The following is a 26,504-nucleotide window of genomic DNA, read 5'->3' as shown; positions in this document are numbered from 1 at the left end:
GCTGCACCACTTGGGAGCCAATATACTGTTATGCACTACTTCATCCAGAGCTCTATGGGCCTTAGTCAAAATGTGTGTACTTTAAAGCCAATAGGGTGCCATTGAAGACACATCCAATGTCTTTTTATAACTGATGGGTGAACTGCGATTTGTGATGGGCCAATTGAACCATCTGGGAACAATAAGAATTGCACTACTGACAGAGGTAATAGCACATCTCACAACAAGCCCTTCTATCTGAGTGCAGGGCGGGGTACTTTCATCTCATCACATTTTCATCTCGGAGTGTCTTCCTTTCACCTCAACACAATTTAATCTGAAATATCTCAAGTGCTCTCTGACCAAAGCTACTGTATCATAAACTGTATAGCTCACTCTAGGAAAGTCTTACAGAGCAACTAGACATAAAAAATGAGATAAAAATAATATATATATTTCTCTGGTTGACAATGGCCTATGTTGCATCGATAATACATTGGCCTATGTTGCATCGATAAACATTGGTTATTGTTAAAAACATGTACTACAAAGTGTAAATAGCATAATTATGGTCATAAAGTCAGTATCTTCCAAAACTGAGATTTTGTATAATGACTGTTGTTGCCTATGTACAGTATTCCACCAGTGCCTATTCAGTGATGGGAAGAACTCAGAATGAGTCAACTCCCTATTTAACATGATAGACCATCAAAAATGTTCCTCCACCATATTTCCTTCCCACATAGAAAACTGTCCTTATACGATTGGAGGAGGGCCTCACCAGTGAGATTGGTGGACAGCAGTAGCAGTGTATCACAGGTCAGGTCAGCCGTTGTCCCGGAAATCACCACAGCCCAGATGGTCAACACCTGAACAGGAAAAGATAAATAAATAAAGAGAAAACAAGTCTATTTCTGGAACTGTGGTAAAACCAATTGTTATCTGAAAGACAGATGACATAAGTTTAATACTGATGTGAATTTCACTGTCGACTTGAGACGAGGGAAACATAGGCAGACACTGTATCGAGTGTCTAGTGTCTAGCATCAGTCAGCCTACCTCCCACGCACAAAGGCTGAAAATATCCCCAAGTTCCCAATAGTGCCCTTCTATGCTGTTCACTGAATAAAAAAATGTTAATGTATCAAATTCATTGACTATCAGACATACTCCCAGTCTCAGCATCATAAAATACTGCATTCATTTTATATGTTGGTTTTATGCACATAATTTACATTTGTAGCATGAACATGTTATTTATATACATTATTTCCCTATAGGGTTCCCTGATGTACAGTATAATGAACAACCAGCGTAGTTACAACTTTCAGGACTTGTTCCATTGAACCTGAAGTACAAATATTAATGTAAATTATGTCATGAAGGCTATAAAGAATATATTCCCATGTATTGCACTCTTTCCCTTCTGAATACCCTGGTTATTTACATACCTAGGGAAACATATGCAGTAGATGCATAAATATCCCTATAGGCCAGGAATCATCAACTAGATTCAGCTGTCGTGTCTTTGGCTATGCCGGATTAAGTGATATGACATGCTAACTTATAAAATAATTTCTCTGTAATTAATATTACCTGATTAAGCTAATCATGTAAATGTAATTAACTAGAAAGTCGGGGCACCACAGAAGAACGTTTATAGAGCTGTTATCTTCTGAATAAACTCTTAAAATACTTAGTAATATTTTACATCGATAGCAGTCAATCTTATCTTATTTTCAATCTCATCATGAAAGTTATAAATTCTTGGTTATCTTCACGAACCCTGGCTAACAAGTTGAATCAGCAATACAAAATTGGGTTTAATTATTTATTTACTAAATACCTAACTAATCACACAGAATTACAAATACACAGAATTCATATGATGTCATACAGAAAACGTCCTGGTGGACTGAGCCTGTATCATGGCTGGTTACACAAAGGAAAAGGGGGTTGGGCTTGAATGAAAGAGCGGGAAGATTTAGGAACACAGAAACAGCAGCTATGCTATCGTAAATACATTATCTTATGCATTCTAAATTACCGCCCATTTGGAAAAGGAAAATGCAATAAATATTTACTCTGAGCTGCGCTTCGGTAGATTGGTCGTAGATGCTGGCCGTGGTTGGCCAACAGATCTTCCTGTTGTGTAGTGGAAGAATGTCAATGGTGGTGGTATCTTCGTCTGGTTGTTAGACTGGATCCGTCGTCCGTCCTTTCCTAGCCCACGTTAGCAGCGGCTAACTCAACGGCTAGGAAGTATCACTTCTGTAGTGAATAAGCTCAAAGTTCATACCAGTTCATACCATAGCTCACGCCGAGGTTGACTTAGTTCTGTTCTTGATATGTGTCTGTCCTTATAACGTAGAGGCTGCAGTCCTCCCGTACTGGAACACGTGAATGTATTTTCGTCCAAAGCTTATATAGTGGAGAGGGGGGGAAGGAGGCACCCCATCGTTTATAACCCCATGTCTCTACAAAGGGTTGGGCCACTGATCGGCAGGGCACTTTCCTTATGAAAACCCAATTCTCTCATTTGGAAGCTAAAATTACATTTAATCTCCTAACAAACAATTTCAATATCAAACATTTCAATTGCATAACAATTCCATGTGACTCTGATAACTAGAGGGTGTATACATTCTCAGGTAAAGTTTATGTCGTCCTGTCATCAATCATAATGTCTCAGATAACAATGAACTGACATACATACTCATTACGTTATCAAGCATATTTCCAACTGGTTTTATTATCAAAAGATGGTTCCTTTCCCCATGTTTGATGTTCCCAGACTCTCTATATTTAACAGGACAGCAGTCCTTCAGTAGTTAGAGAGAGAGGGGAAGGGAGAAGGTATTTATGGGGGGGTCATAAACCTTACCCACAGGCCAACGTCATGACACAGCCATAGGCCGATTTGTTCTTGAGCGAATGGTCAGGGGGCCAGAAGATAATTACAAATAATTTGTAGACTGCAAATTGTCCATAAGAAGCCCAAACATATATAATATTTGACTAAAACACAATCATTTTAAACCTTGCTTACATTTGTATATGTCATGTCCTGACCAATAATAGGGGTATTTTGTATTGTAGTTTGGTCAGGACGTGGCAGAGGGTATTTGTTTTATGTGGTTCGGGGTGGTGGTGTGTTTAGATGGGTGTTTTGTTTTTTCCTTCTTTGTCCTATTAACCTGTTAGGGTATAGGGGGCAGTATTTTCACGGCTGGATAAAAAAATGTACCCGATTTAATCTGGTTACTAATCCTACCCAGTAACTACAATATGCATATACTTATTATATATGGATAGAAAACACCCTAAAGTTTCAAAAACTGTTTGAATGGTGTCTGTGAGTATAACAGAACTCATTTGGCAGGCAAAACCCTGAGACAGATTCTGACAGGAAGTGGATACCTGATGTGTTGAATTGACTTTAAGCCTATACCATTGAAAAACAAAGGGGGTGAGGAATGTTTTGGCACTTCCTATTGCTTCCACAAGATGTCCCCAGCCTTTACAAAGTGTTTTGAGTCTTCTACAGTGAGATCTGACCGAATAAGAGCCTTGGAACTGTGATGGCCCATTAGACACCTTGCGCGCGAGTTGATGGTGGGTACTCTCATTCCGAAACGTTTTAAAAGAGAACCCAATGGTCCGCCTTGAATTTTATTCATGTTCTGGTTAAAAAAGGCCCTAATGATTTATGCGATACAACGTTTGACATGTTTGAACGAACGTAAATATATTTTTTCCGTTCGTGAAGTGAAGTGAAGTCCGGCTGGCTTAGATCATGTGCTAACAACACGGAGGTTTTTGGACATAAATGATGAGCTTTTTTGAACAAAACTACATTCGTTATGGACCTGGGATTCTTTGGAAGTGACATCTGATGAAGAGAATCAAAGGTAATGGATTATTTACATAGTATTTTCGATTTTAGATCTCTCCAACATGGCGGTTAGTCTGTATCGCAATGCGTATTTTTCTGGGCGCAGTGCTCAGATTATTGCAAAGTGTGATTTCCCAGTAAGGTTAATTTTAAATCTGGCAAGTCCATTGCGTTCAAGAGATGTAAATCTATAATTCTTTGAATGACAATATAATATTTTACCAATGTTTTCTAATATTAATTAATTATTTTGTTGTCATGACTTGACTGCCGGTATTGGAGGGAAACGATTTCCTGAACATCAACGCCATAGTAAAACGCTGTTTTTAGATATAAATATGAACTTGATAGAACTAAAAATGCATGCATTGTCTAACATAATGTCCTGTGATCTGATGGAGATTGTAAAAGGTTAGTGCATAATTTTAGCTGATTTTATGGTTTTGGTGTCTTTGAATCGACAATACATTACACACAGCTATTGTCAATGTACTCTCCTAACATAACCTAACTTTATGCTTTCCCCGTAAAACCTTTTTGAAATCGGACAACGTGGTTAGATTAAGGAGATGTTTATCTTTCAAAGGGTGTAAGTTAGTTGTATGTTTGAGAAATTTGAATTTTGACATTTATTTGGTTTCAAATTTGCCGCTCTTGAAATGCACCTGCTGTTGATAGGGTGCGCCACGGGGGGCACGCTAACGTCCCACATAGCCCCAAGAAGTTAATAAAGAAGATGAGTGCACATTTCCCCGCTGCGTCTTGGTCCGCTTTATCAGACGACAACCGTTACAGAATCTCCCACCAACCAAGGACCAAGCAACGGGGCAAGGAGCAATGGAACACGAACATGGACTATCGGGAGTTTTGGACGTGGCAGCAGATTCTGGCCAGAGAGGGCCCATGGAGGAAGTCGGGTGAAGACCGGGAACGCTATCGGGGAACATGGCTGGCGAGAAAGCCGGAGAGGCACCCCCAATAATTCTTTTGGAGGGGGGCACACGGGTAGTTCGGCTGGGCCAAGGGTGAGCCCTAAGCCAGCTCCCCGTGTTTTTTGGGATGAACATATGGAGTGGAGGGCGCCAAGGTATGAGGAAGTGCGCACGATCTCGCCCATACGCACGCACAGTCCAGTGCGAGTGATCCCAGCCCCTCACAAGTGCCGTGCTAGAGTGGGCATCCAGCCTGGTAGGAGGATGCCTGCGCAGCATATCTGGTCACCGGTGCGCCTCCTAGGTCCAGGCTACCCTACGCCCGCTCTACGCATGGCAACCATTAGGCCGCTGCACAGCCCAGTTTGCCCTGTACCAGCACTCCGCTCGTACAGGGCTACTAGTTCCATCCAGCCAGGACGGGTTGTGCAGGAGGTGCGATCGAGATCGCCTGTGCGCCTCCACGGCCCGGTAAATCCACAGCCAGCATCACGCACCAGGCCTCCAGTGCGTCAACCCAGTCCAACTCAGCCTGTTCCCGCTCCCCGCACTAGCTCTGAGGTGCGTGACCCCCAAACTGGCACTTCCCGTACCAGCACCACACATCAGGCTTCCAGTGCGTAATCCCAGTCCAACTCAGCCCGTTCCTGCTCCTCGCACTAGCCCTGAAGTGCGTGTCCCCAAACTGGCACATCCAGTACCAGTACCACGCATCAGGCTTCCAGTGCGTCAGTCCAGAGCCGAGTGAGACGGCCCACAGTTTCAGAGAGGAGTGAGTCTGCAGTCCGGAACCGAGTGAGTCTGCCTGCGGCCCGGAACCGAGTGAGTCTGCCTGCGGCCCGGAACCGAGTGAGTCTGCCTGCGGTCCGGAGCGTCCAGAGTCGGCCTACGGTCCGGAGCGTCCAGAGTCCCCAGAGACGCTCTACTGCCCTGAGTATGCTGCAGGGGTGGACAGGTTGGGTGGGGGTTGTAGACCGGAACCTGAGCCACCTCCAGTATAGGTGGGTTGGGGAGGGGGGTGTAGCACAGGAGCCGTCGTTGACGGCAGCCACCCTCCCTTCCCTCCCTTTAGTTTAGGGGAATTGGTTTGGGGGTATTTTGTTTATTCATGTGAGGTGCATCCGGGGTCTGCACCTTTGTGGGAGGGGGGGGGGGTACTGTCACATCCTGACCATTAATAGGGGTATTTTGTATTACATTTACATTTTAGTCATTTAGCAGACGCTCTTATCCAGAGCGACTTAAAGTGGTGAATGCATACATTTAATTTCATACATTTCATACATTTTTTTTTCTGTGCTGGCCCCCCGTGGGAATCGAACCCACAACCCTGGCGTTGCAAACACCATGCTCTACCAACTGAGCTACAGGGAAGGCTGTATTGTAGTTTGGTCAGGACGTGGCAGAGGGTATTTGTTTTATGTGGTTCGGGGTGGTGGTTTGTTTAGAAGTGTGTTTGATTTATTATTTCCGGGTTATGTTCTCTCTAGTTTAGTATTTCTATGTTAGGTAATTGGGTGTTGGACTCTCAATTGAAGACAGGTGTTTGTAGTTGCCTATGATTGAGAGTCCTATAGATAGGTATGTGTTCTGTTTGTGGGAGATTGTTCTGTGTATAGCCTTGTGCCTTACCAGACTGTTATTCGTCGTTGTGTCTTTTTGTGTACGTGTTTATTTTGGTTTTTCCTTCTTTGTCCTATTAATAAAGAAGATGAGTGCACATTTCCCCGCTGCGTCTTGGTCCGCTTTATCAGACGACAACCGTTACAGTATACAATCACATATACAGGTAGCTGCCAAAATAATCGAAACACGAGTAAACGAGGGATATAAAGTATATTGTATATCTGAGATGGTACCGCAGGAGATGGCTGCTGTTTAAATGGCTCATTACCAATTGTGCTGTGTGTGTTTTTTCACGTTATTTGTAACTTATTTTGTAAATAATGTTTCTGCCACCGTCTCTTATGACTGAAAAGAGCTTCTGGACATCAGGACAGCAATTACTCACCTAATACTGGACAAAGATTATTTCTTTACCCTCTTATGGCTAGGGGGCAGTATTTTCACGGCTGGATAAAAAACGTACCCGATTTAATCTGATTATTAGTCCTGCCCAGAAACTAGAATATGCATATAATTATTAGCTTTGGAGAGAAAACACTCCACAGGTTCTGAAACTGTTTGAATGGTGTCTGTGAGTATAACAGAACTCCTATGGCAGGCAAAAACCTGAGATGCTTCTGTTCAGGAAGTACCCTGTCAGACCTTTTATTTTCTTTGTTTGACATTTCTCCCAAAAACTAAGGATCTCTGCTGTTACGTGACACTTCCCACGTCTCCAATGGAGTCTCAGAGCCCGAGAAAAACAGGAATGACGTAATTCAAAGCCCTGGCTGAAACAAAAGAGAGCAAAAGCTAAGTGGTCACTCAGTGGACTAAGCCTTACGCTCGCGACCCGCCCCGCCCCCGGCTTTCGGTTTTTCCCTCAGTATACAGACAGGCAGATTCCCGGTCGGAATGTTATCGCTTTTCTACGAGATAAATTGCATAAAAATTGGTTTTTAACAGCGGGTGACATGCTTCGAAGTACGGTAATGGAATATTTAGAAATTTTTTGTCACATTCTGCGTCATGCTCGTGGCCGAGATTTAGCGTTGGGATAGTGTCTAGAACGCACGAACAAAACGTCGCTGATGGAACATAACAATGGATTATTTGGGACCAAACCTACATTTGTTATTGAAGTAGAAGTCCTGGGAGTGCATTCTGACGAAGAACAAGCAAGGTAAGAACATTTTTCTTATAGGAAATGTGATTTTGGTGAAGGCTAAACTGGTTGGGTGTCTAAATAGCTAGCCCGTGATGGCTGGGCTATGTACTTAGATTATTGCAAAATGTGCTTCATCCGAAAAGCTATTTTAAAATCGGACATATCGAGTGCATAGAGGAGTTCTGTATCTATAATTCTTAAAATAATTGTTATGCTTTTTGTGAATGTTTATCGTGAGTAATTTAGTAAAATCACCGGAAGTGTTCGGTGGGAATGCTAGTTCTGAACGTCACATGCTAATGTAAAAAGCTGGTTTTTGATATAAATATGAACTTGATTGAACAGACATGCATGTATTGTATAACATAATGTCCTAGGTGTGTCATCTGATGAAGATCATCAAAGGTTAGTGCTGCATTTAGCTATGGTTTGGGTTTATGTGACATGATATGCTAGCTTGAAAAATGGGTGTCTGATTATTTCTGGCTGGGTACTCTGCTGACATAATCTAATGTTTTGCTTTCGCTGTAAAGCCTTTTTGAAATCGGACAGTGTGGTTAGATAAAGGAGAGTCTTGTCTTTAAATAGCTGTAAAATAGTCATATGTTTGAAAAATGGAAGTTTTCGGATTTTAGAGGAGTTTGTATTTCGCGCCCCGCCCATCATTGGATATTGGAGCAGACGTTCTGCTAGCGGAACGTGTAGATGTAAGAGGCGAGCCGGACGCGAAGGATTTACTTCAGACCCTCGACAAGGTCTAAATCCCTGTCATTCGCATGAAGAAGAGAGGGAGATATTGGGGACGTAGGTCGGGGTTCCTTGTAAGGATACAACAACGAGTGAGTAATCCGCATCTACCATCAGTCCTATTAGCCAACGTGCAATCATTGGATAGTAAAATGGATCAAGACTATCCTATTAACGGGACATTAAAAACTGTAATATCTTATGTTTCACCGAGTCGTGGCTGAACGACTACATGGATAACATACAGTTGGCTGGGTTTTCGGTGCATCGGCAAGATAGAATACCTGCTTCCGGTGAGACAAGGGGTAGCGGTCTGTGTCTATTTGTAAATAACAGCTGCTGCACAAAATCGAATATTAAGGAAGTCTCAAGGTTTTGATCGCCTGAGGTAGAGTATCTCATGATAAGCTGTAGACCAAACTATTTACCAAGAGACATAGAGACACGTAGAAAGTTCTCCCTCGCCTCCATTTGGCAAATCTGACCATAACTCTATGCTCCTGATTCCTGCTTACAAGCAAAAACTAAAGCAGGTTGTACCAGTGACAGATTACCAGGACGTTTATGCCGAGCATGCGCTGAACAACTGGCAAGTCACTTCACTGCCATTTTCAACCTGTCTCTGACCGAGTCTGTAATACCAACATGTTTCAAGCAGACCACTATAGTCCTCCATCCTCAACACAGGGGCCCCTCAGTGGTGCGTGTTTAATCCCCTCCTGTACTCCCTCTTCACCAATGATTGCATGGCCAAGCATGACTTCATCTTTAAGTTTGCCAACGGCACAACAGTGGTAGGCCTGATCACCAACAACGATGAGACAGCCAATAGGGAGGTGGTCAGATACCTGGCAGTGTGTTGCCAAGATGATAACCTCTCCCTCAACGTGATCAAGACAACGGAGGTGATTGTGGACTACAGGAAAAGGGGGACTGAGCACGCCCCCATTCTCAGCAATGGTGCTGTAGTGGAGCAGGTTGAAAGCTTCATGTTCCTTGGTGTCCACCAAGAGGGCACGTTAAAACCTATTCCCCCTCAGGAGATTGAAAAGATTTGGTATGGGTCCTCAGATCCTCAAAAATGTCTACAACTGCACCATCAAGAGCATGCTGACTGGTTGCATCACCCCCTGGTATGGCAACTGCTCGGCCTCTGACCGCAAGGCACTACAGAGGGTAGTAGGTACAGCCCAGTACATCACTGGGGCCAAGCTTCCTGCCATCCAGGACCTCTATACCAGGCGGTGTCAGAGAAGGCCCTAAAAATTGCCAAAGTTTAGGTCCAAAAGGCTTCAGCTTCTACCCCCAAGCCATATGACTCCTGAACAGGTAATCAAATGGCTACCCGGACTATTTGCATTTTCTTTTCTTTTTTTAAACTTGTTTTATTTTAGTAGATACTTAAAACATATTTTTCTTAACTGCATTGTTGGTTAAGGGCTTGTAAGCACTTCACTGTAAGGTCTACCTGTTTTATTCGGCACATGTGATAAATAACATTTATTTGATTTGATTGAATGTAGGTTCTTCCACGCAGGTGTGGTTCCTGAGTTAACTAAGCAATTAACATCCCATTTTGTATAAAAACTCTGGGCAGGCCATTATTTTGGCTACCATGGCTATGGGAACACAAAAGGAAGTCAATGACCCAATCCACAGGGCACGAGTGGTCACCGAATGGTTTGATGAGCATGAAAATGATGTAAACCATATGCCATGGTTTTCTCAGTCACCAGATCTCAACCCAATTGAACACTTGAGATTCTGGAGCAGCGCCTGAGACAGCATTTTCCACCACCGTCAACAAAACACCAAATGATGGGAATTTCCCATCGAAGAATGGTGAAGCATCCCTTCACTAGAGTTCCAGACACTTGCCAAGGTGCAGTGAAGCTGTTATGGCTTGTGGTGGCCCACTATTCCATTAAGACACTTTATGATTCCTTTATTTTGGAAGTTTTGGCAGCAAACGACACCGTTCCTTATATACATCTGGCCCTTCTTTGGACACTGTGTTAACAAACCTCCAAACAAGCTTCAATGCCATACAACACTCCTTCAATGGCATCCAACTGCTTTTAAATACTTGCAAAACTAAATGCATACTCTTCAACCGATTGCTGCCCGCACCCGCCCGCCCGACTAGCATCACTACTCTGGACGGTTCTGACTTAGAATATGTGGACAACTACAAATACCTAGGTGTCTGGTTAGACTGTAAACTCTCCTTCCAGAATCACATTAACATTAAGCATCTCCAATCCAAAATTAAATCTAGAATCTGCTTCCTATTTCGCAACAAAGCCTCCTTCACTCATGCTGCCAAACATAATATCTATCCTACCGATCCTTGACTTCGGCGATGTCATTTACAAAATAGCCTCCAACAGTCTACTCAGCAAATTGAATGTAGTCTATCACAGTGCTATCCGTTTTGTCACCAAAGCCCCATATACTACCCACCACTGCGACCTGTATGCTCTCGTTGGCTGGCCCTCGCTACATATTCGTCGCCAAACCCACTGGCTCCAGGTCATCTATAAGTCTTTGCTAGGTAAAGCCCCGTCTTATCTCAGCTCACTGGTCACCATAGGAACACCCACCCGTAGCACGCGCTCCAGCAGGTATATTTCACTGGTCATCCCCAAAGCCAACACCACCTTTGGCCGCCTTTCCTTCTGTAAATTGCATACCCAACTAACTTAGCCCCATATTGCTATTTATTTTTTGCTATTTTGCACCCCAGTATCTCTACTTGCCCATCATCATCTGCACATCTATCACTCCAGTGTTAATGCTAAATTGTAGTTATTTCACCTCTATGGCCAATTTATTGCCTTACCTCCCTAATCTTACTACATTTGCACACACTGTACATAGACTTTTCTATTGTGTTATTGAATGTATGTTTGTTTATCCCATGTGTAACTCTGTGTTGTTGTTTTTGTCACACTGCTTGCTTTATCTTGGCCAGGTCGCATTTGTAAATGAGAACTTGTTCTCACCTGGTTAAACAAATGTGAAATATATATATATATATATATATTTTTTTTTTTAAGTTACCTGTATCTTTGTTATGTGTAGGAATACTTTGGAACAGATTTCCAAATTTAAAATCCCTTGGAGCTGATTTGCTATCCAACAATTCAATTGTATTTATTTATTTTAAACTTTTGGGTGAGGGGGGGCAAATAAAATCACCCGCAAGTGATTTCAACTTGTTGCAAGGATGGCTAAATGAAACTCATGCAGGCCGTATTTCAAAAACCCAAACCGCCCATTCTTTCTGTGGTCGGTTGCGTGTGAAGAGCCACTAGCACCACAGGCTACTAGAAAAGCACAGCAGGTCCTGCCTAAGGCCCTTCGTTGAGGAAAAAGGTATTTCAGGGCCCACACACCCACACAGAGAAGAGGAGAAGAGGGGGAGACTAATCTAAGACCCCACTCCCCTTCTTCTCCCCCCATCCCTCCTCTGAGGTTTCCGACACGAGACACTCTAAATTGATTTGTGACCTACATTTCGTAATGTGTTGAAATTGGAACGCAATAATCCATGAAGAGAGGAAGAAGCAAGGATTTAAAAGAAAAACACACACAGGAGCCTGATCTGCTGTAGAGCCAGTACACTCAAAATAGCCTCATCTGCTTAAGAACATTAATGGGGTTTTATGTAACCTCATCTGCTTGCTTGTTTGCTTTGCTGGTGTCCTTGTTGATGGAAGGAGAATTTATAGTGTGTCACAAGGAGCTGCACTTGAAACTTTCTTTATCCTCTCTGTCTCTTAACTGTGATTCATTATCAAAACAAAATGATACTCTGTGTCAGAAGCATGTTCTGGCATAACCTTCAGCTTAAACACAGGATGAGCAAGATGTGGAATCTTTCTCAAGTGTTAAATTACTATTCTGTGGTAGTAATGGAACTTAGCCGTGGTTCTACAGAAATGCACTCTAATGCCACATAATGACCACACATCATCACTGCAGCTGGCCAATACAGTACATCAATTAATTTAATTCACTCAAGAAATTCAGACACCGCCATGTGGTGTGAAGATGATGCACAGCAGGTATCTTTCACACATGAGGAATATTTTACCAAGCATAACACTTCTGTGTTAAGTAATGCCCACTTCATAAACCATTTGAATAAGTGTATGGTTGGTAAAAAAAGAAGAAAAGTAAGGGTGACAGAAGGATGGAGACTTCGGGGTCTTTGTTATCCCTATATCCCAAGTTGTTGTAGTACCTATATATTCATAGTCCTTCCTTATCCTCTGATTGGAAAAGGACCCAGAAGCATGCTTAAGTCTCCGCCCCAAAGCCCAACACAATGCAGTTTGGGGTGGTAAGAGAGAGAGAGATATTTGGTATTTTTTCTATTTTACAACAGGCACAGTGTGAAGTAAATCTCCCCAAAGCCTTGGGTTGGCACAGATTTACTGTATAAAGAGGGGTCATGGGCAGGTTGGCATGGAGATATATCCAGGGGTCATGGGCAGGTTGGCATGCAGATATATCGAGGGGTCATTGACTCATTATGCCCATGTCGTCTTCTATACCACTCTCTTCCTCTCCTAAGCAAACTGGGCAGGAGTGAGTGTGCGTGTGTTTAAAAATGTATACTTTTAAAGTGCAGTTGGCAGTTTAAAGGTTCAATACTGCGATTTTTCAATTTTACCTCATATTTCAACAGTGTCTCGTGCCAACTCTGAATGGGACACTTGTCTGCTGGCTTTGAAAAAAATCACTTCTGCTCATCTCAATTTGGGTGGAGTTGAATGGAAATCTCCACTCATGATGTCAAAAGCCCGAGAAGAACCCATCCCAGAGGGGATTTTTGCTGAATCAGAAAATGATGATCTGTCAATCCCTCTCAAACCATAATTTGAAAGAATGTCTGAGCTGCAGCAAGCAACAAACAAATCCCAATCCACACGGAGTAAAGAAACTTCTGTCACTCACAAACTGCATGTCACGTCCTGACCAGTATAAGGGGTTAAGATTTTACTGTGTAATTCACAACCCATCACTCTGTCACTCAGAAACATATTCCAGTGTCTGCCTGCAAGATGAAAAGCTTTGCCAGTGTTTGTGCATGTTTAGGCTACTTGCCCCTCCCCCTTCAAAGCATAGGCTACTGTACTAACATTACAAGCTTGATTCAGAAAATAGAAAAGAGATTTTAGATTAGCTAGAGAGGAATGGATTGCATTTTTTAAAGCTAGTTAAGGATACTATAGGTCGAGTTATAACGTTGCACTACAAAAAGGTGACTACAAAAAGGTAAGACTTTTCATTTTGGTGCCAGTCTACACACACAAGCTTGTTAGCTAACTAGCTCAAAGGACATTTAAAATTCCTCTATAGAAGCCGCTCCTCCTAGGTATAATTCTGTGGTTCTAATTCAGAGAATGCATGTCATAACATGATGCCCAGTGCATCAAGCCTCCTCCATAACCCTCTCTCGCTTTCTTCCCACCCACAACATTTCAGTCACATCTTGCGCCATAGGCTACACTTATCTGTCTATCACGCATGTAAACAACTAGATTGCCTGCTCTATCTGTACTGATTGGTGAAGTAATTTAATGAACTAAATGTAAAAAACAGTTGATTTCACAGGTTAAAAAAGAAACAGAATTGATCAATATAAACCTGTCCTTTTTTTGATTAGAACCGGTTCAGAACTTTATTTTACTAGTCAGAACAGTGGAACGGAACAAACATAATTTTGGTTCCACCCTGGCACGAACACACACACACACACACACACACACACACACACACACACACACACACACACACACACACACACATAGCCCAGAGTGAGTACTACAGTGGAGAGGAAGGAAGGAAAACACAGGAAGCCAGCCTTCTGCCCTCAGTCAGTTATTCACCAGAGCAGAACAGAGGAGTAGGCATGGTCCCGTGTGGCTCAGTTGGTAGAGCATGGTGTTTGCAACGCCAGGATTGTGGGTTCGATTTCCACGGGGGACCAGTTCGGAAAACAAAATGTATGAAATGTATGCATTCACTATTGTAAGTCGCTCTGGATAAGAGCGTCTGCGAAATGACTAACATGTAAATGGGGAGTTCAACTTATAACCTAAAGGTGCTGTGTCCAGCAGAGGCTGCTGTCACCTCTGACTTCATGTGATTTGCTCTGGTTCACTTCAGTGATGCTGACTGCATGCTAGGGGAAAATGGAACTTATATGCCAACCATGAGTAAAGCTATCACAAAAATAATTGTCACACTCTACGGGCTGAGAAGTGTTTTTTAAAAGGTAGCTACTGAGTTAGCACATAACGTTCTGAGAACCATATGTTAAAGTTTGGTGAGAGTGTGGTTGTCCCATGGTTATTTTGCTACAACCTTTCCACAACCTTCTGGGAATGGTGGAGGATAGTTGCTTGGCTTTGGAACATTCTCAGCACATTTCAGTAACTTGACAAAAAATATATTTTTTCTTGGTATTTCATTACTTTACAGAGCGTTTCCTAAAAGTTCAGACATGGTTACATTTTATTTCAATTTGGTAACATTTAAGGAATGTAAAATCATGAATGTTCTCAAATAGTTCAGAGAATGTTAAGAACCAATGTTCTACTGTAGGAATTTCAGCACTTTCCTCATGGTTTCCTCATGGTTCTATTTAAAGTAATGTTCTCAAATTGTTCCAAGAAAATTAAGAAACAAAGTTTTTCTTTGGGAATTTCAGTACTTCAGCATAACGTTCTATTTAAAGTAATGTTTTCAAATTGTTTCCGAGAACGTTAAGAAAACTTTCCATACAAACCACAAGAGAACATTCAAAGAATGTTACAAAAAAAATATTCATTCCATTCTCAGCATCAACAAACTCTCTCTATCCTCTATCTTGTTAAGTGTGTTCAGGTGTGCTTGCTTCCTTTGAAATGGGGTCTGTTTGAATAGACTAAACTGAAAAGTTTAGAATACGTAAAAAACATGGCGTGCTAGCTCCATCCTGGTGGTGCAGTGGACTAATTCCATGTATAGAAAACAGAAGATTATAGGTTTGAATCTCACTGATGCCGAGTCACAATAAAACATATTAATAACCTATAATTTCCATTCTAAGAGCGTTAATAAAACCTCCCATAAAAACTTTCAAGGAACCAGAGTAAAATGTTCTCAGAACTTGCCTTCAACCTAAAAATAAATATTCCCAGAACAGGCTAAATGTTCACTTATGTTCTCAGAACATTTAAAAAATGTTTTACCTGTCAGGAAACATACTGTATGGCTTCGTTCCCACAACTTCCAAGGAACCAAATGTGATAACAGGAAGAGCTTTCTCACAGGCTTTGGAAAGTCTGTTGCTAATATTTGCTAATATTTGTCTCCCTCGTGATGGACTGTTTTACTGAGTGTACCAGTTCTGCTCCTTAAAAACTTGTAAAACTAGACAAGATCCTGCAACCATGGAGAGGTAAATACCTGTCTATTTATGGAAAAATTGCCCTGATTAACTCCTTAGTCATATCTCAGTTTACTCACTTACTTATGGAGCTGCCTACTCCTGATGATTTGTTTTTCAAATAATTTGAGCAAAAAATATTTTGCTTTATCTGGGACGCTAAACCAGACAAAAAGCGTGCCTATCTATACAATGAATATGAATTGGTGGGTTGAGATTATTAAACATAAAAGCACTAAACCTCTCTCTAAAAGCTTTACTTTTTTTATTCTTTACTTGAACTCTAAATGGTTCTCAAGTAGATTACTAAGAAAAGCTTTTTTTATGATTAATTGAAAATGATACTTTTTTCAAAGTATCTCTCTTTTTCAAACAAGCATTGCAGAGCTGGCTACAACTTTCGATGTACCGATTCCATGGTACAGGGTGTATGAGTTGATATATAAAATGACGCAAGATTCAAGACTTTGTGCTTTTCAGCTAAAATTATTATGTAGAATTCTTGCCACCAACATAATGTTCGATACTTGGGGCATAAAATCATCGAAGCTCTGCTGATTTTGTTGTGAGGATACAGAATCAATAGACCACTTATTTTGATATTGCCCTCAAGTAGCCTGTTTCTGGTCTCAGGTTCAGGAATGGCTGAAAATGCATAGCATTGATCGAGGAGATCAGGAGAGACCAGGTCAGTCAATTACTAATATACTAATACTTTTATTAAAAGTATTTATCTTCAACTCGCAATCTGTGGATTCTATCCGATTAGATACAGTCGTGGCCAAAGGTTTTGAGTATGACACAAATATTAATTTCCACAAAGTTTGCTGCTTCAGTGTCTTTAGATATTTTCGTCGGATGTTACTATGGAATACTTAAGTATAATTACAAGCATTTCATAAGTGTCAAAGGCTTTTATTTACAATTACATGAAGTTGATGCAAAGAGTCAATATTTGCAGTGTTGACCCTTCTTTTTCAAGACCTCTGCAATCCGCCCTGGCATGCTGTCAATTAACTTCTGGGCCACATCCTGACCGATGGCAGCCCATTCTTGCATAATCAATGCTTGGAGTTTGTCAGAATTTGTGGGTTTTTGTTTGTCCACCCGCCTCTTGAGGATTGACCACAAGTTCTCAATGGGATTAAGGTCTGGGGAGTTTCCTGGCCATGGACCCAAAATATCGATGTTTTGTTCCCCGAGCCACTGAGTTATCACTTTTGCCTTATGGCAAGGTTCTCCATCATGCTGGAAAAGGCATTGTTTGTCACCAAACTGTTCCTGGATGTTTGGGAGAAGTTGCTCTCGGAGGATGTGTTGGTACCATTCTTTATTCATGGCTGTGTTCTTAGGCAAAATTGTGAGTGAGCCCACTCCCTTGGCTGAGAAGCAACCCCACACATGAATGGTCTCAGGATGCTTTACTGTTGGCATGACACAGAACTGATGGTAGCGCTCACCTTGTCTTCTCCTTGACAAGCTTTTTTCCGGATGCCCCAAACAATTGGAAAGGGAAAATGACATTACCCCAGTCCTCAGCAGTCCAATCCCTGTACCCTCTGCAGAATATCAGTCTGTCCCTGATGTTTTTCCTGGAGAGAAGTGGCTTCTTTGCTGCCCTTCTTGACACCAGGCCATCCTCCAAAAGTCTTCACCTCACTGTGCGTGCAGATGCCCTCACACCTGCCTTTTGCCATTCCTGAGCAAGCTCTGTATTGGTGGTGCCCCGATCCCGCAGCTGAATCAACTTTAGGAGATGGTCCTGGCGCTTGCTAGACTTTCTTGGGCTGCCCTGAAGCCTTCTTCACAACAATTGAACCACTCTCCTTGAAGTTCTTAATGATCCGATAATTGGTTGATTTAGGTGCAATCTTACTGGCAGCAATATCCTTGCCTGTGAAGCCCTTTTGTGCAAAGCAATGATGACGACATGTGTTTCCTTGCAGGTAACCATGATTGCAGAGGAAGAACAATGATTCCAAGCACCACCCTCCTTTTGAAGCTTCCAGTCTGTTATTCAAACTCAATCAGCATGACAGAGTGATTTCCAGCCTTGTCCTCATCAACACTCACACCTGTGTTAACGAGAGAATCACTGACATGATGTCAGCTGTTCCTTTTGTGGCAGGGCTGAAATGCAGTGGAAATGTTTGTTGGGGATTCAGTTCATTTGCATGGCAAAGAGGGACTTTGCAATTAATTGCAATTCATCTGATCACTCTTCATAACATTCTGGAGTATATGTAAATTGCCATCATACAAACTGAGGCAGCAGACTTTGAAAATTAATATTTGTGTCATTCTCAAAATTTTTGGCCACGACTGTAGATTGAAATTGTACGTTAAACATCACAGCATAGTTGAATGATTTATGTTGCATAGAATTCCGAAGAGGGTGGCCAGCAGAGATAGGTGGGATGGGCTGAGGGAAGCTGAGGGTTGTGATGTGGAATCGGAGACAAATGGGAGTGGAGTTGCTGTGCGGGAGAGAATGATGGTCAAAGATAAAAGTATAAAATAAAGTCAAAATAAAACATAATAAAAAGTAAGTTTGAATGGCACTGAGGGGCAGTGTTTTTACAGCTAATGCCAGTTTGCCTGAGGCTGATTCTGTGCAGGTGTTTGTACACATGCATATACACACACTCTCGTTCAAATACACACATACACGGACACACGCACATGTAATAGTGCCAGACATGCACTCAAACATATACATTTGGCATTGCTGTTATGATTTTAGTTGTCCTTGATGTCCTTAATTTTGTTCTTTCTTGCATTGTTGTTTGCTGTTTTCTTTTGTCTTTTTCTTTGTTCATTTTCTTGGTTGTTGGTGCATTGGATGGGTTCTTGGGGGTGGGGAATGGAATTAATGAACTGTGGGGGGGATCTTGGAGGGTTCGGGCCCCAGTTTTTTTGGCCTGGTTGGAGATCTGTCGACATGCCCTTGAGCAGGGCGTTGACCCTGGATGATTCGGTGTGTCGCTCTGAATAGGAGTCTGTTGGATGACTGGTGTGGTTTAGTTGTTGAGCGGCTTCACTGCAAGTATATTGTATGTTTTGTATATTCAATAAATAAATAAAAATTCTGCTCCTTGATTAATCATCAGGCAAACTTGGGTTTCAACTGACCCTGACTAAGTTATGGTCCTGTTGCACATCCCCATTTAGGGGAGTTTTATTTGGGAGTTGTATTAGCCACAACCACAGGGTGTGCCCTGTCCTGTTCGGACCTCTTTTTGACTTTTCTGCTTTGTTTCTGTTTTCTTATTGCAGACAGGGGGTGAAACGAGTGAGGGTCTGTTTAAGTGTGAAAAGGCTGTGTGCGAATACTGAGGTTAAGTCGACAGAATATCTAACAGAGAAGGGTAAAATCAACTTACACAAAGCAGTGAAAATAGTACTAGAACAATAGAACACATTTTGTAGGCACGATTGTATTGGCAGCAGAGCAGAGTGTTCATTTTATGAGCAAATCCCCTGACAGCTTAGCCTAAAATTGTAAACGATGAACAATACATGCTATTACAACAGGCCACCATAGCCCTGCTCCCATTCTGCAGTTGCCAGAAGGGTTGAAACATAATCTTATTCTGACTGTCCATAGTCAGTGCATGTGATTAACTATTCTTATTGGTTTCACTTTAAACAAACTACAACGTTGGTATTAATGAAGCCTTTATAAACCATGTACAGTATACAACATGCATAGATGCTTCAGAAAACATTCATTACCAATAATCTTCAATAATGGAAATGTACACTACCGTTCAAAGGTTTGGGGTCACTTGGAAATGTCCTTGTTTTTGAAAGATGTTTTTTTTTTTTTGTCAATTAAAATAACATCAAATTTATCAGAAATACAGCGTAGACATTGTTAATGTTGTAAATGACTGTTTTAGCGGGAAATATCTGCTGGCCTTCTAGGCAGAGTTCCCTCTGCCCAGTGTCAGTGTTCTTTTGCCCTTCTTAATCATTTATTTGTATTGGCCAGTCTGAGATATGGCTTTTTCTTTGCAACTCTGCCGAGAAGGCCAGCATGCCGGAGTCGGCCTTTTCACTGTTGACGTTGAAACTGGTGTTTTGGGGGTACTATTTAATGAAGCTGCCAGTTGAGGACTTGTGAGGCGTCTGTTTCTCAAACTAGACACTCTAATGTACTTATCCTCTTGCTCAGTTGTGCACTGGGGCCTCCCACTCCTCTTTCTATTCTGGTTAGAGCCAGTTTGCGCTGTATGAGATCTTCAGTTTCTTGGCAATTTCTCGCTTGGAATAGCCTTCATTTCTCAGAACAAGAATAGACTGACAAGTTTCAGAAGAAAGTACTTTGTTTCTGGCCATTTTGAGCCTGTAATCAAACCAACAAATGCTGATACTCCAGATACTCAACTAGTCTAAAGGCGGCCAGTTTTATTGCTTCTTTAATCAGAACAACTGTTTTCAGCTGTGCAAACATAATTTCAAAAGGGTGTTCGAATGATCAATTAGCCTTTTAAAATGATAAACTTGGATTAGCTAACACAACGTACCATTGGAACACAGGAGTGTTGGTTGCTGATAATGGGCCTCTGTACGCCAATGTCGATATTCCTTAAAATCTGCTGTTTCCAGCTACAATAGTAATTTACAACATTAACAATGTCTACACTGTATTTCTGATCAATTTGATGCTATTTGAATGGACAAAAAAATGTGCTTTTCTTTCAAAAATAAGAACATTTCTAAGTGACGCCAGACTTTTGAACGGTAGTGTATGTGTCAAAATGCAATTGCTAAGATGAAAGGGGTCAACAGGGAAATGGCTCTTGATCTTCTATCGAGTTCCTTTTGACTGTGAATGAAAGTGGATTGTATTGGTGCCAGGAGGGCTACCTGACTATCTGTCTAATGGAGTTCACCAGATAACACTGGCCCAACTGGCTTTACATCTGATACACTGGCTGGCAGCAGGCTTTCAATCAAGGCAGAGTGACTGCCACAATGTTGTATTCCATTCTTTCCATTCTTGTTTTCCATGAGTGGGATGAGTGTAGAAGTGTACACTTTAGACAGAAAGGGTTAGAATCAGACCAAAACCAGTATTGTATCTTAATTTGAATATAAAGGAGGATTTCAGCTCTGGCTTCCTTTACAGCTCAGGGCATGGCACTCGTAACCAATCAGCAATGCACCTGTGTGGTGAGTGAAGCCAGGTTCATGTCCAGGTCACAGCCTTTTAATCAGCCCATCAGGACATGAAAGAACACCCGGAGAGGCAATCTTCACTCCTGTATCCACCAATGATCACCTTACGGTGTCTGACTGTTTGTGCAAACATGATATCACTCTGTGGCTTTATCAAAACCAAACAAAATATTCAAGGTCCCACACAAAACAGGATTCTACAAATATAATACCTGACCACACACTATAGTGAGTGAATACAGATACAGGTTTTGAAAAAAAGGGAGTGATTCAGTCTTGGCAGAGTATCAAAGCTCTAAGCTGCCTGAACAACTGCTGGGGTAGAGAAGTCAAGTGCCTGAAATCCCTCCCTCTCTGCACTGCGCTGCACCAAGGAAACCCATGACTCTCTCCCAGGCTTCTCAGCATGATTCGTGGTTCTCATACTTCCCGGAAACTTTTGATGGTAAATCCGGAAAACAATGGGACAAAGCTGGAAGGCATTTCTTTTGATTTATTTTACCTTTATTTAACCAGGTAGGCAAGTGGAGAACAAGTTCTCATTTACAATTGTGACCTGGCCAAGATAAAGCAAAGCAGTTCGACACACAACAACACAGATGGAGTAAAACAAACATACAGTCAATTATACAGTAGAAAAATAAGTCTATATACAATGTGAGCAAATGAGGTGAGATAAGGGAGGTAAAGGTAAAAAAGGCCACGGTCGCAAAGTAAATACAATATAGGAAGTAAAACACTGGAATGGTAGATTTGTAGAAATAATGGGGTGCAAAGGACCAAAATAAATAAATACAGTAGGGGAAGTGGTAGTTGTTTGGGCTAAATTATAGATGGGCTATGTACAGGTGCAGTGATCTGTGAGCTGCTCTGACAGCTGGTACTTAAAGCTAGTGAGGGAGATAAGTGTTTCCAGTTTCAGAGATTTTTATAGTTCGTTCCAGTCATTGGAAGCAGAGAACTGGAAGGAGAGACGGCCAAAGGAGGAATTGGCTTTGGGGGTGACCAGAGAGATATACCTGCTGAAGCGCGAGCTACAGGTGAGTGCTGCTATGGTGAACAGTGAGCTGAGATAAGGGGGGACTTTACCTAGCAGGGTCTTGTAGATGACCTGGAGCCAGTGGGTTTGGCGACGAGTATGAAGGGAGGGCCAGTCAACGAGAGCGTACAGGTCGCAGTGGTGGGTAGTATATGGGGCTTTGGTGACAAAACGGATGGCACTGTGATAGACTGCATCCAGTTTATTGAGTAGGGTATTGGAGGCTATTTTGTAAATTACATCGCCGAAGTCGAGGATCAGTAGGATGGTCAGTTTTACGAGGGTGTTTGGCAGCATGAGTGAAGGATGCTTTGTTGCGAAATACGAAGCCAATTCTAGATTTAACTTTGGATTGGAGATGTTTGATGTGAGTCTGGAAGGAGAGATTACAGTCTAACCAGACACCTAGGTATTTGTAGTTGTCCACATATTCTACGTAAGAACCGTCCAGAGTAGTGATGCTGGACGGGCGGGCAGGTACGGGCAGCGATCGGTTGAAGAGCATGCATTTAGTTTTACTAGTATTTAAGAGCAGTTGGAGGCCACGGAAGGAGAGTTGTATGGCATTGAAGCTCCTCTGGAGGGTTGTTAACACAGTGTCCAAAGAAGGGCCAGAAGTATACAGAATGGTGTCGTCTGCGTAGAGGTGGATCAGAGACTCACCAGCAGCAAGAGCAACATCATTGTTGTATACAGAGAAAAGAGTTGGCCCAAGAATTTAACCCTGTGGCACCCCCATAGAGACTACCAGAGGCCCGGACAACAGGCCATCTGATTTGACACATTGAACTGTAACAGAGAAATAGTTGGTGAACCAGCCGAGGCAATCATTTGAGAAACCAAGGCTATTGAGTCTGCCGATGAGGATGTGGGGATTGACAGAGTCGAAAGCCTTGGCCAGGTCAATGAATACGGCAGCACAGTATTGTTTCTTATCGATGGCAGTTACGATATCGTTTAGGACCTTGAGCGTGGCTGAGGTGCACCCATGACCAGCTCTGAAACCAGATTGCATAGCGGAGAAGGTGCGGTGGGATTCGAAATGGTCGGTAATCTGTTTGTTGACTTGGCTTTCGAAGACCTTAGAAAGGCAGGGTAGGATAGATATAGGTCTGTAGCAGTTTGGGTCAAGAGTGTCCCCTCCTTTGAAGAGGGGGATGACAGCAGCTGCTTTCCAATCTTTTGGAATCTCAGATGACACGAAAGAGAGGTTGAACAGGCTAGTAATAGGGGTTGCAACAATTTCGGCAGATAATTTTAGAAAGAAAGGGTCCAGATTGTCTAGCCCGGCTTATTTGTAGGGGTCCATTTTGTACCATGTTTGGACACTGATTTCAGGGGAGACATTATTGGACTCTTGGTTTAAGTCGAGACAAATAATGAGTTTATCCCAACTACCTTGTTGTGCGATTCACATTGGTCCTCCTTATATATCAACAAGGCATTAGCACATGGCGTTGACATTGCGCTACATAAAATGGTGTTGACATTGCACAACCATGATGCAATTGATGTTTATACTAAGACTATTATTACCCTATCCAAAGTTTCAGACAGGGTTCTACATGCCTTGCCAGGAGCCTTTCCATGCAAGTTGAATGGCACCTCATAAAGTCCTCTTCAATTAGATATAGCATGCATGTGTGTGTGTATGTGTTTATTGGAGAGAGTTACTGTGTGTGTGCATGTCTGTGTGCATGCGTGCCTATGTATGTATGTATGTGTGTGTCTGTTTCCGCGTGTGTCTGTGGTCACTGACTGAGCCACACACGGGGGTTGTCTGAGTACACCAGCGGGAGAAGCAACTGCAGCCAGCTGTAAAATTGATAATCCAGGTCATACAATAGGTACCAGGCACCAACAACATGTAATATTTACACTGGGCCCTTACAAATGGCAATGCTGTCCTCACACTCTCAATTCTCATCCCCATCCACCACCATTGGCCCAACTCCATCTTGAAGAGGCTGCGTAACAAGAGGCTTGACTGGCACACAGACACAGACATGGAGCCAGTGGCTGGAGCATGTAGTAAGAATGGGTTCACTGCTGCTGACTACAGTCAACAAAAACAACCATCAGTGTTATCATACAGTGCCTGGCTGGCTGTTTGACGGGTTGGTTCTCAGAACAAATAGAGTTGGATGATACAAATAGAGTGGAGATGATCCCTGCTTTGGACAGATTGATATCCAGGGATTGTTGTTCTTCCACTAACCCTGACTAACAACCCCCAACCCTTGAGCCCCCAAACACGAGACAGCATCATCCCCTGTCATGATGCCCTTAACCCTCAGGTTTGAGGAAGGCTTAAGAGGTTTGGTTTCAACAAACCCCTTCCCCCATGGATGAGAGTCACCTCTGTGTGTGCCTGTGAGGGCCAAAATTCTAGAGGCCAACAGAATGCGTGATATTCATGTATTAACATTGTATTAGCACACTAAACCATTAAATGGATATTATGTGTATTAAAGTGTCTTAATACATCACAGGCAACTAATCCTCCATCATCCTATGTGATATAATGACAAAAACTACAAATACCACAAGCATCATCCAAATACCAGACATTCTGTTATTTTCACACAATCGGTCAGGCAGAAAAATTAAAGAGCATTATCTATAAGTTCAAGCTGCCACAGACTCTCTCTGATTGGTTGACCCAGTCTGGAAAAACAATGGCGTATGCCCTGAACTTCACACTACCCACAATCTTCCCATTGCTCCTTTCTGTCTGTCCTAGTGCCAGGATTTAGCTTGACAACTGAATTAAGGGTGGAATTTGAAATATTAGGTGAAGTTAGCAACAAGAGTAAAACAATTGTTTTTAACATTGCAATCAACTTTATGCATGGGAAGATGATGTTACCAAGGGCAATGTGTGTATTGCTTTATAAAGTGATGGGTGCTTGCTATATGAAATGCTTGTGCTGCAGCTAATGAGAGCCAAACAAACACATAAACATATGTCATATCTTTCTTTATCAACGTATACAAGTGATGTCCCACCTCTCACACTCAAGATACAGTACATAATATGATTGAACTCCCTCATGCTAAACGGCTAGCACATTACTTATCCTCTCTGTGAGTAAGGCTAGTTTCCTGAATTTCCGCCTGTCTGACATGCCCAAAGTAAACTGCCTGTTACTCAGGCCCAGAAGCCAAGATATGCATATAATTGGTAGCATTGGATAGAAAACACTCTGAAGTTTCTAAGACTGTTACAATAATGTATGTGAGTATAACATAACTGATATAGCAGGCAAAGACCCGAGGAAAATTGATCCGGAAAAACATTTTTGGAGCTCCGAATGACTTCCAGATTGCAGTTCCCATGGCTTCTAGTAGATGTCAACAGTCTTTATACAAGGTTGTAAACTAGTTTTTTGAGAAATTAAGAAGTATTTGTAGTCTTTCCAAGTTGAGCGCCAGGGCAAAAGTAGTCTTTTTGCGCGCGTGAACGTGGGGGCCCTCTTCATTCTTTTCCTTTGCTATTGAACATAGTAATCTCCGTCTGAAATATTATCATTTATTTAGATATTGGACAACCTGAGGATTAATAAAAAACATCGTTTGACTCGTTTGGACGAACTTTGCTGGCAACGTTTTGGAATCCTTTGTATGCATGTTGAAGGACTGGATTATTGAATTCAATGGTGCCAACTAAACTGCGTTTTTGGGATATAAAGAAGGACTTTATTGAACAAAACGACCATTCATTGTGTAGCTGGGACCCTTGGGATTGCAAACAGAGGAAGATCTTCCAAAGTAAGTGATTTATTTTATCGCTATTTGTTATTTTGTGACGCCTGTGCTGGTTTGGAAAATATGCTAATGTAAGGCGCTGTCCTTAGACAATCGAATGCTATGCTTTTGCCGTAAAGCCTTTTTGAAATCTGATAACGCAGTTCGATTACCAAGATCCTATGCTAAAGAATCATGTATGACACTTGTATTTCCATGAATGTTTAATATTACAATTTTGAATTTGGCGCACTCCGGTTTCACCGGATGTTGTTGAATTTGATCCCACTAGCGGGATCTCCGCGCTAAGAGGTTATTTATCTTCAAATGGATGGGGTGAGCGAATTGCTCTTAACCTGTTAGGGTATAGGGGGCAGTATTGAGACTTTTTTGAAAAAAGATGTGCCCATTTTTAAATGCCTCCTACACCTACCCAGTAACTACAATATGCATATACTTATTATATATGGATAGAAAACACCCTAAAGTTTCAAAAAATGTTTGAATGGTGTCTGTGAGTATAACAGAACTCATTTGGCAGGCAAAACCCTGAGACAGATTCTGACAGGAAGTGGATACCTGATGTGTTGAATTGACTTTGAGCCTATGCCATTGAAAAACAAAGGGGGTGAATTATATTCTGGCACTTCCTATTGCTTCCACAAGATGTCCCCAGCCTTTACAAAGTGTTTTGAGTGTTCTACAGTGAGATCTGACCGAATAAGAGCCATGGAACGTGATGGTCCATCATTCACCCTGGCGCG

General features: G+C 42.1%; 1 protein-coding gene across 1 annotated transcript in view; it reads right to left on the bottom strand.

Moving 5' to 3' along the window:
• LOC115196407 (corticotropin-releasing factor receptor 1) overlaps window positions 1–26,504 on the bottom strand; it is a 192,767-nt gene that overhangs the window by 120,984 nt on the left and 45,279 nt on the right. The window contains exon 2 of the mRNA XM_029757219.1: window positions 761–848. Coding sequence (XP_029613079.1) covers window positions 761–848 — 88 coding nt within the window. The remainder of the gene's footprint in view (window positions 1–760; window positions 849–26,504) is intronic.

Source organism: Salmo trutta, chromosome 1 (genome assembly GCF_901001165.1).
Source record: "Salmo trutta chromosome 1, fSalTru1.1, whole genome shotgun sequence".
NCBI lineage: Eukaryota > Metazoa > Chordata > Actinopteri > Salmoniformes > Salmonidae > Salmo > Salmo trutta.
This window is presented reverse-complemented; position numbering and strand designations above follow the sequence as displayed.